This window comes from Psammomys obesus, unplaced genomic scaffold, assembly GCF_907164565.1.
Source record: "Psammomys obesus unplaced genomic scaffold, mPsaObe1.curated_primary_1811, whole genome shotgun sequence".
Lineage (NCBI taxonomy): Eukaryota > Metazoa > Chordata > Mammalia > Rodentia > Muridae > Psammomys > Psammomys obesus.
Window position 1 is genome coordinate 20,938,926 of NW_026596095.1, and position 16,741 is coordinate 20,955,666.

The 16,741-nt window shown below is 37.7% G+C and overlaps 1 protein-coding gene across 12 annotated transcripts in view; it reads right to left on the reverse strand.

Annotated features, from left to right (window-relative positions):
* Positions 1 to 5,369: 5,369 nt before the first annotated feature.
* The window catches only part of LOC129692024 (uncharacterized), a 13,697-nt gene continuing 2,325 nt past the window's right edge, over positions 5,370 to 16,741 (reverse strand). For 2 of the 12 annotated variants that reach the window (XR_008722607.1, XR_008722599.1), the window contains 3 exons: positions 14,111 to 15,707; positions 8,566 to 8,739; positions 5,370 to 5,818 (listed from right to left, as the gene is read on the reverse strand). Coding sequence is in view for 1 of the 12 variants with exons in the window: in XM_055628257.1 (XP_055484232.1) it covers positions 12,460 to 12,470; positions 14,111 to 14,218; positions 15,501 to 15,707 (326 nt within the window). In the remaining 11 variants the exon portion in view is untranslated. Of the gene's footprint in view, positions 5,819 to 8,565; positions 8,740 to 9,026; positions 12,471 to 14,110; positions 15,708 to 15,964; positions 16,736 to 16,741 lie in introns of those variants that run through there. The other 10 variants (XR_008722605.1, XR_008722606.1, XR_008722600.1 and 7 more) reach the window with 10 other exon arrangements.

Genomic DNA, 16,741 nt, shown 5'->3' on the forward strand with positions numbered 1-16,741 from the left:
ATGTATGTATGTATGTATGTATGTATGTATGTATGTATGTATGTATGTATCTATCTATCTATCTATCTATCTATCTATCTATCTATCTATCTATCATCTATCTACTTACCTACCTATCATGAATCCAATCTGTTAAATCCATTAGATTTATCATACCACTTAGCTCTGATATTTCTTTGTTGATTTTTAGTCTAGGTGATCTATGTATTGGTGAAATGGGATATTCAAGTCACCTATTATTACAGTGTTGAAATCAGTGTGCAACTTTACATATAGGAATGCCTTTTTTTTAAAAATAAAGTTTGGTTTACTGATGATCCCTTAATCATTATGAGCTTATTTTCTTTGTATTTTCTGACTACTTTTGGTTTGAACTCTATTTTTTTTTCCCAGATACTAATGTAGCTGCATTTTGGTGTGTTGTTGTTATTGTGTGGTTTTTCTACTTCTATTTCTTTGGAGTGCCATCTAAGTCTTTTTTTTTTTTTTTTTTTTTTTGTCTTTACTAATGAGCTGTGTGTGGTTTTGTGTGTACATGGCTTCTATTGCTAAATCCAACCATTGGGTCTGTGCCATTTGGTTGGGGTATTGAGGGTATTTTAACATTTGGAATTGTTATTGATAGAGAGTTATTGTTAATTTCCAACATTTTGTTGTCTTTGTAGCGTTTCTGATCCTAATTTGCATGTAGGGCAGTATAGTACAGTTTATTCTTTCCTGTAGCTTCATGGATACATTTATTTCTCTCTTTAGTGACTAGGTATTTTTCTATAGTGCTGGCATAGTGGTCATAAATTTCTTAGTTTTTGTTTATCACAGGGTTTTTCTTTCTCATTCAATTATGATGGATAGTTTTGGTATATACAGTAATTTGGTTTGGCAGTTACTGTGTTTCAAAGCTTGAAATACATCACTCCATGCTCTTTCAGAGTTTCTGTTGAGAAATCTGCTATTATTCTAATGGGCTTGCTATTGTGTGACTTAATAATATTGTCTTGTGACTTCCAAAGTACTTTCTTTGTTCTGTATAGTTTCCCCCCTGGGCTTATCTGTTTGACATTCCAAATGCTTCCAGTATCTGCATAGCTATCTTTTCCTCTAGATTTGGATTTTCTTTTTGCTATTGTTTTATTGAATATACTTTTTTATCTTATGTTTTTTTTCTCCCTTTCTATGCCCATGATTCATATACTTGGTCATATAATGATATCCTGCAAATCTTGTATGTTCTGTTTATACTTTATCATTATTGTATCTTTGTTGTGTGAACATTTTAATTCATATACATTTGTCTTCAGGCTCTGATAGTCCACCTTCCCGCAGATCCTCTCTATTTCCACTGAGATTTTTACTTTATGGAATGAGGTTTTCATTTTTAACTTTTTTATTTTTTCACTATTTTTTTTAAAATTTTTTAACTTTTATTAATTACATTTTATTCACATTGTATCCCTCCCATAAACCCCTCCCTCCTCCTCTCCTAATCCCACCTTCCCTCCCCCTTCTTCACGCATGCCCCGCCCCAAGTCCACTGATAGGGGAGGTCCCCCTCTCCTTCCTTCTGATCCTAGTCTATCAGATCTCATCAGGAGTGGCTGCATTGTCATCTTCTGTGGCCTGGTAAGGCTGCTCTCTCCTCAAGGGATGGTGATCAAAGAGCAGGCCAATCAGATTATGTCAGAGAAAGTCCCTCTTCCCATTCCTGTGGAACCCACTATATGTTGACTGGCTTCCTCTTTCATACACTGTACTGACATCTTTATTTCATTTAGCTTCTCATTTGTATTGTCTATGACTTTATTCAGGGAGTTAGTTGTGTCCTTTTTGATTTGCTGGAATATCTTATAATAATTCTTTTAAGTTCTTCATCTGTTATTTTATTCAGTTCACTGTCATTGGAACTAAGTACCATGTAATTAATTACACTCCAGGAGGTGTATTGTCGAGAGTTCTTATGATTTTTGTACTGGGGTTTTCACACCTGGATTTAGGTTATAGGGTGGACTTTATCTTTAAACGTCTTTCTTTTTTCAGTTGAAGTTTTATTTAGTGTTCTACTGGGACTAGATAGTGGTAGGGCTGAGGTCTTATTATCCCCCCTGGACTTAGAGTGTATATAGGTCAGTGTCTATGCTTTCAGATCATGTGCTCAGGCAGTACACATGATTCCACACCATTCGGGGAAGGGAACATTAACTGCAGAAGCATCCTCAGTGGAGGATAGTTCCATCTCATACTCTGTGGAAGGCACCCATGTCAAGTTTTCCTGAATAAAGTCACAGTCAGAGGTTCATTGGGAGTCAGATGATAACCTAGTTCCAAAGTCAAATATTTTTAGATTCTAAGGACAAAGATATCTTTAAAGATAAAGATATTATCTTTAAGATAAAGATTTATCTTCCAGGAGGCTTAAAGAACATCTCATACATCAGTAGAAACAATAGGTTCACAGCAGAAGGATACTACTGGCTATTAGCTCCAGAGTGGATTGAGTGCTACCTCTGAGGATATCACCCCTCCCTTTGAATCTGATAACAGTGGAGTCTTGAAAAGTGTAGAAGAGTCTAAATCCAGAGTCAAAGGTCTCCTTTGCACTTTGTGGATGGTGACCAATGAGATTTTCATGGATAGGATGTCCTGGACTCAGTCAGCTATTGGATAGCCACATACATAGAGGTCTTTACTGTTATTTCCCTTTCCTATCATTGATATCCAGATGACTCATACTTGATAGTTACACATATGAGAGATCACCTCAGTCAACTCCTTTTCCTCCCATCTCACATCAGCCAGTCATTCACCCAACTTGATGATAGCAGGAGATTTTGTGCCAGAGGCTGTTTAGAAATAAGTTTCTTTCTTTGATGATAATAGAATTATATTTTCCTTCTCCTGATTAATTCATGCATTTTGTTATTCCACATAAAAGAGGTACTATAAATCATTAGGATAAAACTGGCTATGTTGTTTGAAACAGACTCAGCATGTCTGTATGATTGTTCTAGCATTTCCCACATAAGCTATACATTTAGTTTTTAGTGGACTAAAATACACCTTTTGTAAGTAATGGGGTCTGAGAGGTCAGCAAAGAGCAAAGCGGAGCTGGTACAGGCTCAGGCTGTCTGTCGTTCATGGCGGTGCAGTAAACACCTAGAGCTGCCGTGACTCATGCAGTACAAAATCCTGCAGCTGAACCGCTGTCAGCACACCGGCGTCAAACTGTCAGTGCAATCTCACGTACCAATCTTATTTTCCTGTAGACATTTACATCTACGACCTACGTCAGATCTGGTCAAGGTCACAAGTAAGAATCAAGAGAGCAGGGTTGCTACAGGTTGGTGGACAGCACACCCGCACCATAGGTAAACAGAAAAGATGCACTTTATTCTGTATCTTGGGTCCCGTGGCTCGAGACCTATTGCCAGGGACAGATCGATATAAGAAAGCAAATAAATGTATCTATGGGAGTTCCATATAACATAGGTTCCTTCAGAAATAAAGACCCAAAGAGGGCAAATGCATACATACATACATATATGCATGCATGCATAATACGTACATATAAATATATAATATACAAATAAAAGTATATTTATAAAGTTGTATAAATATATACACATACATAAATACATACATACATATCCTTAATGTGGGACAAAAGTAAAGAAATTTAAAACTTATACAGCATTTACTTGGGCTTTGGTATAAGCAATTTAGACAAGATAATAAAGCATAAGGCTAAGGTCATTTTACTTAATACTTAGAAAAATCTTTGGTGAGATAAAGCATTAATTGTGATCCAAGGTAAGAGGAGAAATGTGACAGCTGCTGTTAGTGTCAATGAGGAGGACCTCCCCTATCAGTGGACTTGGGGAGGGGCATGGGAGGAGATAAGGGAAGGAGGGTGGGATTGGGAGGGAATGAGTAAGGGGGCTACAGTTGGGATACAAAGTGAATAAACTATAATTAATATAAAATTAAAATTAAAAAAAGAAATAATTCAAATAGGAGTCATAATTTAATGAACAGAATGATGTTTAATGATTAGTTCCCTGTCTCAGTCGTGTTTGTAGCAGACGAGTCAATGTTAACATGTTTGGCTGCTGGCCCCTTGGCAGTATTGGTTTTGTGGAGTTCCCGTTTATCTTTCTCTGCATATAGTGATAAATTCTCTCTTCTTCAGCTGCAGGGAAAAAACTTTCCATATGATATTTTTTTAGCCTGAAAGCATTAGTACATTTAAACTAGTAGTTTGTGACAAAACAAATTCATAGGTAAGCGTATATTATTCTAATGAATACGCTTTATTTTATTAATAAACAATATAAAATTTAATTTAAGAATAATAATAATACCCATTAAAGATAACATAAAATACAGAGAGACATAAGGAAGGAATGATAGTAACTAGTTACAGGTCGCTTATTTCTTCAAATAAATTAATGAGAACTACGTGTCTATATACTATTTAGTGTTTTGGGATTCTTCCTCTCCCAGGAAGAATCTCTTCTCCCTCTTCACTCCACACCCAGGCCTCCGTGGGAAGACCTTGGGTATCAAATCCATCCCTGGTTGTTTTTCCTGCTGTTTTTTTCCTGCTGTTATTTTCTTTCGTACCCATACTTCTCTCTCTTGGCATAAACCCATGAGGAATTGGACTGTTACCTTAAATCTAGTTTGCCACTCCTTGTAGTTCAAAGTTTATAACTCATTTTTAAACTATTCATTTCTTCTTTATCAGTTTGATTTTTAAAAATATCCTGTCTCTAACTGTCTTGGGATAAATTTGAAATGCTCTCTGTGTGGTATGGCCAATAATTAGGACTAGTTTTTTTTTTTTTACAAAGATGAAAATTTTATTAAGGAGCAGAAGAACAGACAAACCAAAAAACTCTTACAGATGTGAGAGTGTTCACTATGAACTTAAGAGCACACATCAGTGACTTTAAAATCCACATATTATACATTTAAATAATCACCATTTATGTTAATTTGAATATTAGGGCATGGTTGGTATTGTGGTTTATTTATTTATTTATTTATTTTTAAAATGGTTTAGTATATATATATACATATATATATACATATATATATACATTTTTTTATTAATTACACTTTATTCACTTTGTCTCCCCCCATAAGACCCTCTGTCCTCCCCTCCAGACCACATTCTCCCTCCCCCTTTTTCACGCATGCCCCTCCCCAAGTCCACTGATACGGGAGTTTTTAAACACTAGATACCAGTATAGCCATGATAGCCAGAGGTTGTTTCTTGCTACCCACAAAGCCTACCTGAGTTTCTCAGGTGATTTGTTCTTTATGAATAAAACTTACAGTTGTTTCATAAGAGAGTAGAAACCAAACCATAATGTTATCATTATTAATATTTATTATAGATATATTGTTTTAGTAAAGCTGCAGTTATTCCTAAACCAGCTATATACTAAAATCACCACACAGAGACTGAGAATTATATAATTAACCTAGAGCACAATGCTGGGCAATAGTTACTCCATCCTAAACCTCAAGCCCACATAGTTTCCTACCATTCAGATGTCACCCATTATACTTGCTCTTAGTCATTTCTTAGGTCTGGTCCCATCTCTCCAAGTGGTTCCAAGTCCTCTCCTCTGGATTCTCTCTTCTCCTCTTCTCCTTCCTTCCTCTTCTTCCCACTCCGGACCAGGATGTCCCACCCTCTCCATTGCTCAGCATTGTGGCTGGTTGTTTTTTAATTGACAATATAGAGAACAAACGGTGGCATGTTTACACAAACTTGAGACAGGTGGTGCTTAGCGTAAGCATCACAATGCAATGCCTGAATTGAAACCAGACAGTGAGGGAGAGAAATCAGCATTTGAATGAACAAGGTAAATTGTATACATTCTGAAAGAACACTATACCAATACCATAGATAAAGTTATTGGTGAAACATTCCTGTCTTTAAGCAGATAAAAAAAAAAATCACCTGTCATCCATACTCTTGAAGGATAACTACTACTACAAGAATTACTGGATAAGCTAACAACAGTGGGTACCAGGCACAGTGGAGTCTAGAGAACTAGTTCCCTTTGGAGTTGTGCCAAATTAGACCTTCATGACTTCATGCTTTGGTTTTGACCACCACTCAAATGCAACCATTTACTTTGAGTCTGCTTTTCTATGACATTTGCACATCTATATTTATAAATTGCATATTATATACCTATAGGTTGAATGTTTGTGTCTACCCAAAATTTATATAACTCTGACATCCTATGTAATAATATTTGAAGATAGGACCTTTGAAAAGTAATTAAACCTTCAGGACAGAGTAGTCTAGAAAGGGATTACTGTCTTGTAAGAACAACTCATTTCCTTTTCTTCTTTGCCATGTGAGGACACCACAAACTATAAAACTGCGAAAGGGGTCTTACAAAATATAGCTATGTTGTCACCCCAAACTTGGACTTTCAGCTTTCAAGACTGTGAGGAAAATGTTGGAGTCACTCAGTCTATGCCACTGATTTTATTCATAAAAGCACAGAAGGAAAGTTTTACTTCTTATTTTAATGGTTATTAAACCCTGAGGACTGACTCGGGAGAAATTTAAACCAAGTGAGATGTCAACAAAATGCTCATGTTTGATGAAGAATATATAAGTATCTGAGTAGGTAAAAAGCTTGTTTGTAGATAGGTCGGTGTATCAAGGGAAGGTTGATTCTGGTTCCATGAGGAACCTCACCCAGTACCTGTCTGAACTATACCAGGTGATAAGCAGTTTGATAGTTGAAGTGGCTATGTGAGCGAATCCCATGAGTGAGAACATGATCTAGTGATCTAAGTGTGGGAGGCACTGAGGAAGTGCTATCAGGTCACATCAGGCAGGGATTTCATCTCTCTACCACTCATCCCCTCACAGCAACACGGAGGCTCTTCAAGACAGTGATGGAGGACAGTTGCTTTGGATATATACGACTTACAAGGGAACATATAGTTTTGAGTCTATTAGCAAGATACAAACAACTGTTATTGATAAGAATAAACATCATGGGAATAGGTAGAATACTGGGGTAAAGAATTTAAAAATTATATTTGGAGACATAGAGCGTTCCTGTGAAGTTTACCACAGGGTGACTTTGTGTAGCAAGCTAGGAAGGAGTATGGGGCCATTTATATATTCAAAACTATAGGAAATAGCAAAACTTTGTATTCGGGGTTTTTTCTCAAATAACTAAAGCCGCCTTCCCTTTTTTTTAGAATTATAACTTTGAATAACTTCATAAGACAGCATTATATATGTGGAGATATGTTTTCAAAAGTGCTCCAAAGTTAAGTGTGGTGGTTTGAATAAGAATGGCTCCAATAGAATCATATATTTGAATACTAGTCAAGAAGGAGTGGAAATGTTTGAAAAGATTAGAAGGACTAGGAGGTATGTCCTTGTTAGAGTAGGTATGGTCTTGAAAGAAGTGAATAGTTGTGTATTATATTTGAGGCTTCAAAAGCCCACACTAAGCTGAGGATCTTTCTCTCTTTCTCTCTCTGCTTACTAATTTGGGTTTAGGATATAACTTCTCCAACACCATGCCTACCTGCATGTCTTTATTCTCCTCACTATGATGATAATAGACTATAATCCTCCAAATACGAGAGAAAGGCCTCAGTTAAATACTTTACTTTAGAGAGATTCCTTGGTCACAGTGTCTCTTCATAGCAATAGAACACTAAGTGAGACAGCAAGACATGAGAAAAGACAAACACATCATATTATAGACTCTAGCCCCCAAAGTATGATTTGAGTGTTCACATTGAACAGATAGAATAAAAGCCCGGGAGCAGAGTGAAATGCTCAAATTCTGGACTTATTTCTCTTTGCGATTTTTTGGTTTGTTTTTTAAGAAAGAATTTCTCTGTGTAGCCTGGGCTGTCTTAGAACTCACTTTGTAAACCAGGCTGGCCTTAAACTCATAGAAATCCGCCTGCCTCTGCCTCCTGAGTGCTGGGATTTTCTGTGTGATTTTGCTCAAATTATTTAAACTTGTTGAGTCCACATTGCCTTATCTCTAAAGGTGATATTCATATCTGTTTTGCAAGATATCTGTGAAAATTAACTATGATAATCAATATGAGGTAGATATTGTAATGCCTTCTGTGCTGGTAAATTAATTTTTGAAGGTTACATTTCAGCATGATTTAAAGTCATTCTATTAATATAACAGTGAGCTAAGGCACAGTTTTTCTTTTTTCTTTTTATTTTCTTTCTTTCTTTTTGATGAGTTAAAATTTATCTTCCTATTTAAAAAAAATGCCCAAAGGAAAAAGAACTTCAAACAACCTTGACCTGTGCTACCATCTTTCTCTGAGTATTATTGCACAATTATTGGTTGGCTGTGCTGTACTTGACTTTTTTAAAAAGCACTAAAAATACAGTTTTAGCAAATACAAACAGTTTTAGCAAACAATTTACATTTACAGTTCTCAGAATCCCACATGTACTTATTGAATAAATATTTATTTCAATCTTTTTTTTTTTTTTTTTTTTGAGATGAGGTCTCTGTGTGCTCTGGCTGTTTTGGAACTTACTCTGTAGACCAGGCTGGCCTTGAACTCATGTAGATCTGCTTGCCTCTGCCTCCTGAGTGCTGAGATTAAAGCACTTGGCCTCAATCTTGCTTTTTTAGATGTAAGTTTACACATACATCACATACATATATATATATATATGTATGTATTTGGTGGTAGGTCTCCAGGTTTGACCTAGGAAAGATAATTAAAATAATTATCAAAAAACAAATTTCTCCTTCAGGTTGGCAGGACAGAAATGACCTAGCCTCCCTGAGCAAGTTAATATTATAAGAAAATGCTTTATTTTTGTTTAGGATTTTTGATTAGCTGAAAGTACAGTTAGTTTAGCATTGAAGTACAGAATAGTATGTTTTCTTTTTTTTTAATTTTTTTATTAATTACACTTTATTCATTTTGTATCCCCCCATAAGCCCCTCCCTCCTCCCCTCCCGATCCCACCCTCCCTCCCCTTTCTGCATGCATGCCACTCCCCAAGTCCACTGATAGGGGAGGTTCTCCTCTTCTTTCTGATCTTAGTCTATCAGATCTCATCAGGAGTGGCTGCATTGTCCTCTACTGTGGCCTGGTACGGCTGCTCCCCCCTCAGGGGGAAGTGATCAACGAGCAGGCCAATCAGATTATGTCAGAGGCAGTCCCTCTTCCCATTACTATGTAACTCACTTGGACACTGAACTGCCATGGGCTACACCTGTGCAGGAGTTCTAGGTTATCTCCACGAATAGTCCTTGGTTGGAGTATGAGTCTCTGGGAAGTTCCCTGTGTTCAAATTATCTTGTTCTGTTGCTCTGCTTGTGGAGTTCCTGTCCCCTCCAGCTCTTACTATTTCCCACTTCTTACTATATATTTCAATGCTCCAGTTAATATATATTTAGATAAACAAAAGACTATCTTTTGATAGAAAACTTACAAAACCCTCTTAAATAAAAAGAATTTAAAAAATTCACACACAGTCTCATCATCAGTAAGTAAACTTTTTGGAAAATGCATTGACACTCATATATACAAACATTTAAAGCAAAGTTTGAATCATTTATCATCGATTTACATCTTCCAACCAGGTGATTGATTTTAAATGTTTGCTCCTGTGATTCATTTTCACTTTTCTTTTAATGAGCATATAGAAGTCCATAATATGAACAGCAACTATTCAAACAATGTATCATTTGTGACTGCACACCTCACCAACTTCTGTTTCTGTTCAAATTGTCGGTTGATTGTAATATGGAAAATGTTTGGAAGCTCCCTGTAGACTCTCTGCAGGTTATAAAAGAGTACTTCTTTTCTAGTCCTTCAGCACACACTTTCCTGATTCTTCAGTATTTCTGGTGATTAATACATACAGCACTCTTTTGTCCTCAACTATAAGGTTGCGTGAATTGAACACATCTACTTTCACTCTTTAAGAATGTTAAGGCTTTGCTTCTCCCAGGCCCTCCTTGTACCATACTTCACAGCTCTTTAAGTGAAGTCTTTACATCTTAAATTACAAGGGCCTCAAAATTGATTTCACTTGGGAGTTCAAACGGCAGATGAACTCTGTGATTTATGCTGTTTAGGAAGGAGCTTGATGACATTAAAAATTCTATAAGCATAGATCACCTCACACTATTCCTATACCTTTCATCAACATATTATGTGGGACCAAAGAGAAAACAATATTAATATGTTATTTGTCATTCAGAACCACTGAATGTTTGGTGGAGAGGACCTTTCAAATTCTCATTTGACTTGCAATCAGTACACAGAGAAGACATTTTGACTTCATGAGGCAACTTGATGTAGTGGAAGGTCTTTAGCCCTAGGTATCAGGCTTAAAATCTTGCTTCTGCCAATTACAAACGTAACTGGCCGGGAGTACTGGCTTTATTATCTTTCGCAAATTTTAGTGCCAGCAGGTTAATTAGATGGATTTCCCTCTTGTCCTTTACCAGTGGATCCAGGGTCCAGTGTCATTTGTAATTAATTGGCTGGAGCAATCAATACCATGATTTTATTATTATTATTATTACTACTACCATATGCCTTCTTCCTTACATCCTGCTTCCCTTTATAGTTAAGGAATCTTGCATGGGGTGCCTGAGTGAACACTGAGTTTCACAGCTTAGTAAACTGGATATTTGGTTAAAGGGAACACACAGAATTCTTGCTCTGTGGTCACAGTTAGTGTCATTAGTATACTCTGACACTAAATACTAAATGTGTCAAAGTATAATGAATCCACTCCTTAGTGTAGAGGACTTTATAAAGATTTTCAAACTGGATTACAGAACATCTTTGTCGGTTTTTAATTAATTATTTTCTACAATTTATTCATTTTATATCCAGATTGTAACCAACTCCCTCATTTCCTCTCGGCCCCACCCTACATACCTCCTCCCCCCTCCCATCCCTTTCCTCTAGTCCATTGAAAAGGGGAGACCTCCTCCCCTACCATCTGACCCTAGCTTATCAAGTCTCATCAGGACTCCCTAGATCCTCTTCCTTTTTGTTTTGGCAAGGCCACACCACCAGGGGGAAGTAATCAAAGAGTAGGCAGCCAAGTTCATGTCAGAGATGAACACTGCTCCCGTAACTTGGGTACCCACATGAGACGGAATTGCCTATGGGCTACATCTGAACAGGGGTCTAGGTCCTCTCCATGCATGGTCCTTGGTTGGAGCATTAGTCTCCTGAGGCCCCACTGGGCCCAGAATTTTTGGCTTTGTTAGTCTCCTTTGCTTTGTGTCCTTCTATCATCTTGCCCCCTTCTCCCATAAGACTCCCTGCACTCTGCCAAAGTTTAGCTGTGAGTTTCTGCATCTTCTTCACTCCCCTCTTGGGTGGAATCTTTCAGAGGACATCTATGGTAGGCCCTTGTCCTGTTCCTTCTCTTCCCCCACTTCTGGGTCTATCCTGTTTGCCTAATGAGAATTAAGCATATTCCCTAGAGTCTTGTTGTTTAGCTTTTTTAGGTCTGTAGATTTTAACATGTTTATCCTATATTATATAGTTAATATCCGCATATAAATGAGTATATATCATGTGTAGCTTTCTGTTTCTGGGTTACCTCATTCAAGATGATCTTTTCTAGTTCCATCCATTTGTCTGCAAATTTCACGATTTCCTTGTTTTTAATAGCTGGGTAGTGTACCCAAAAAGATTCTCCACCCATTCAACAAGGACATATGCTTAATTATGTTCATAGCAGCATTATTCATAACACCCAGAATCCAGAAACAACCTAGATGTCCCTCAATGGAAGAATGGATACAGAAATTGTGGCACATTTACAAAATTCTTCTTCTCCTTCTCATCCTCCTTGTCCTCCTTTCCCTCTTCCTTCACTTTTTCTTTCCCTCCTGATCTTTCTTTTTATAACATGTACTTTAAAAAATAGTACAGAAGGTGTTCCATCAAAATGTGAGACTTTTCATTAAAGCACGGACACAAATAAAAAGAATGGCTATAAGAACAACAAGCCATATTCAACTGATATGTGAGCAGAATGGTTAAGAAGGACTCTGGGATATTCTAGAGTTATGTCTTAGATTAATGTGGTTGAAAAGGTGGGATGGCAGAACAATGCAGTGAAGTTGTTCATCAGGGCAAAGCGACACAAAGTCTAGAAGCATGGGGCAAATGCTTGGAGATGAGACACCCATCAACTATCAATAGAGAAGGGATAATTGAAGCCATGTGGACGGAGAGTATATTAAAAAATTAAAAAGATAATTTTGAGGGAGACGGTCACACAATTAAACTAGTTAATACCATGGTGGTTTAGTTGTTAAGAGCACTGGCTGTTCCTCCAGAGGACCTTGGTTTAGTTTCCAGTTCACGTGGCAGTTCACTCCTGTCTCTAATTCCAGATCTGGAGGATATGTTGCCCTCTCTGGACTTTGTGGGCACTTGTCACAGATATGCTACATTAACATACATGCAGGCAAACATCCATACATATAAACATAATAAGATAGAATAAAAATATCAGGGAGAGTCAAATCCAGGAGAAAAGCATAGTAATTAGCAGCTAGAATGGATGAAAATACCATAAAAAGATAGAATATAAAACCAAATAAGAAAACACTTTAAAGAATTATGAATAGAGCCAGATATTGCAAAGAAGCCAAATAGAACTGTGCTTATGAAATTTTAAAACTGAAAGTATTTGCTGTCATTTATGAAGATAATTTCAATGTAGGATCCATGTAACATTTAGATTATTGTATTATATATATATATTAAAAGATTATATATTTTTTAATTATATGGATGGCAACGCAAACTGTCAAAAGCATTAAATCTTGACTAAGATCAAGACTTTGCTTACCCAATGCCATGACTCAAGCTCTTCCACGTCTTCAAATTGAACATGAAAACCTGGCTTACTTGAGATACTAATTTAGACACAATACTGACTATACTCTTGATAAAACATAAACATGGAAAACTTGAGACTGGGGAGCTAGCTTAGTGAGCAGAGTGCTCATTATGTCACCATGAGCACCTGGGTTTGGATGCTGAGCACTTTGTAATGCTGGGAGGCAGAGTCAGGTAGATCCTACGGGCTTGTTGATCAGTCAGTCTGGAACTCAGACACTCTAGAACTCATTGTGTCTACAATGAGTTCCAAGTTCAGTGAAAGACCCTGCTTCAAAAAGAGGTGGGAGGAGACAACCAGACAAGAAGGGGAAGACATCTTAATGTCAACCTCTGGGCTCTACCATACATGGATGGGTGAACATATCTGCACACATACATATGCACGTGAGCGCTCACACTTAGACACCACACACAAACACACAGACACACACAGAGGGGGGATTGTTGCCATCACATCATAGAGTATTTACCATGAAGGAGGAAGTTGTAGAGACCCAGTACAACATATTCTATAAATTCTCTTTCTTCAACTCCCTGTCTACTTCTATCTCTGTCTTTTCTTTCTCTCTATGTTTTAGCTAGATTTTTGCTAGTATAACAAATACTGGAGAGAAACGTTACAGTTACATATTGAAGTTTTCAGTCAATGGTTCACTGACCATATGGCTTTTGGGTCCATGGCAAGGCAGCAGAACATGGTAAAAAGCATAAACTAGGTTGAAACTGGTCACCTCATGGCTAGAAAGCTAAAAAGAAAGGGTACAGGGCCAAGGGAACAACAGTCTCCTTCAAGTACATGCCCCTAGTGCTCTGAAGACCTCTTGTCCATTTACCTGAGTTAAGGGGTTCCTAAGGTCCCCCCCAACACTGCCATTCCTGACTAAAGCTTAACAGATGAGCCCTGCGGGGACAGTTAGGGCCCAAGCTACAGCATCATCCAACCTTGTTGGTTCTTTAGCTGATTGATAACATCACCAACCAGAAGTGAAGCATTGTAACATCAACGGGTATATTAGAATCATGTTTCAAAACAAGGTTATTGCTCTAATGCTACAGGCAGCATCAGTCTTCTAAAGTAACGTCTCCCTAAAACTATAATCTCTAAGTTGGCTGATAGACCTTTCTCTGTCTTATAAAACCTAATTGGCAAGATCAAACGTGACAAGAGTTTAATACTCACCTTCACATTTACCAGATGCTTTGTTAGCAATGCAAGCTTCAAGGTCTAGTGCCAAACAAGCCGATGCAGAGCCAAACTCTTGAAAGAGACTTGTCCTATGATTCTCTTCTAATAAACATAGAGGTTTACATCACCCGAATGCTGCCAGAGAGCAGTATTTCAGGATAAGCTCTTTGGCAAAGTAACTGAAAGGCATGTAGGAACCTGGAGAAGCGGTCACTCTTGTGAGTCAAAGCATCTGTGGCTCTCATGGAGGAAACTCAGGCTGCTTTCATTTATACAGTGGGGGTTTGTACTAAATGAAGGAAGGTAACTGGCACCGTGTGAACCCATTGTTCATTAATGTTTACTGCTTTGCTATAAAGCAAATGTTCTCAGCATTTCCTGACTTTCTAACCTAGACTTCCTGCTATATTTTTTTCATTTACATATACTATTTTCTTTCTAGCATTAAAAGATATCATTATTTGGGACCTCAATTTAGAGGACATGCAGTAAAAATACTTAGAGTCAGAATTACTGAACAAAGGCCTTAATACCGCCCTATTTCAGTGGCAGGTTGATAGCACAATTCAGTGTTTATCCCTTTTGCATTACTATAGCAACAACTCTGTTGAAGCTACATATTGGCAGAAAGTCCTTAGTAGAACAGAACAGAATTTCTTTTGTAATTTTTGTTTGAAGCCTATGCTATAGTGATGCGTTGAGAAATAACTTTGAAGCAAAATAATTTCTTTTTTTTTCTTTTCTTTTTTCTTTTCTTTTCTGAGACAAGGTCTCATGCAGCTCAGGTTTATCTCATAGTTAGTATGTAGACAAGAATGGCCTTGACCTCTTGAGCCTCCTGTCTCTGCCTCTTAAATGCTGACATGTGACACCAATCTCGGCATGTAAAACAATTTTATTTTCTCAGAGTTCACGTTTAACAGACACTTAAAAATAAAAAGGATAACAGTCTGATTTCTGTGGCTGGTATATCAGATGGTCTGCCCCAAACAGACCGCAGGTCATTCCCAATAGTGAAAGAAAGGCTAACCACCCCCAGCCCTGTAGGAATGGCATTTCTTGAATCAAACTACATTTGTGTTTAAGCATTAGTAGAGTACAAGAGACTCTCTTCTGCCTTCTCAATGCTGCCTGGCAGAAAAATGGTCCAGTGCTCACTTCTGCATAGAGAAATTTTCTTTGCTCTTTTGGACATCAGGCTTGATGGTGTCACTGCCAGGTTTCCAGCCAGCTGGACACAGTTCACCATGTTTGTCAGTGAACTGGAAGGCCTGGACTAGTCTCAGAATCTCATCCACAGAGCAGCCAACAGGAAGATCATTTATGGTGCTCTGGGGAAGGATACCTTTATCATCAATAATAAAGAGGCCCCTGAAAGAGATACCTTCATCAGCCTTCAAGACTCCATAATCCTGAGCAATGGTATGCTTGGAATCTGATACCAAGGGAATGTTCATAGGTCCTAATCCTCCTTGTTTCTTGGGTGTGCTGAACCATGCCAGATGACCGAAGTATGAATGCACAGAAGCTCCAATCGCTTGGCAATTGAGTTTCTTAAATTCTTCTGCTCTATCACTGAAAGCAATGATCTCTGCAGGGCAAACAAAGTAAAATCAAGATAGCCAAAGAAGAACACAAAATATTTTTCCTCTGTATTCACTTAGGCTGGTATCTTTGATTTGTCCATCTGGTATAACAGCTGTGGCTTTGAAGTTGGGGGCAGGGGGCCCAATTTTTGCATTTTCTGAAGGCATCTTGCTCTCCAGCAGAGTAGAGCAACAGGTCTCTGAGATAGGGCTGTGAGAAGTCAAGAAGATGACCTAACACAACTTTTTAAAATCCTTTTACCTGGGCTGGAAATATGGCTCAGTTGTTCGGAGTGGCAGCTGTCCTTCCAGAGGACACAGGTTCAATTCCCGGCATCCGTAAGGTGGTTTGCAACCATCTGTAACTCCAGCTACTGGGAATCTGATATCTGCTTCTGATCTCCATGGGCCCCAAATATGCACATGGCGTACAGAATACATGTATGCAGAAGACCCATACACATAAAATAATAATAATTAAGACGTTAAAATACTTGTACTTTGTACACACGCATAAATATGCACTTGTTCCATTTTGTGCCTATTAAAAGCCATCTTATTACTTAAATTAGATTAAAATAGGACGCCAATTCATAATCTCCTTTTCAAACTGAGAGGGGACAGATTGAGGCAGAAATATTTAGCAGCAACCTGAAATACCTGTGCCGTTTTTAAGTTGTCTACATGGAGTTTCACATCAAATAAGCAGAACAATGTATTTATTTATATGTAACTGTTATTTGTAACAGTATTTATATGTAACTGTTAGTTACCAGTTTATGTGTTGTATGTAATATTACAATTGATATTACATATTGCATTTTAAAAGGGATACTGCTAGAACCTGACATAGGAGTGCGATACCTGTAATTCAAGCACTCAGGAGGTAGACACAGGATTGGAGTTCAAGATCGCCCTTGACTACATAGAAACTTCAAGGATTCCCTGGGTTACATGAGACACTGCCTGGAAAAAAGGGAAAACAAAAACAACACACACACACACACACACACACACACACACACACACACACACACAC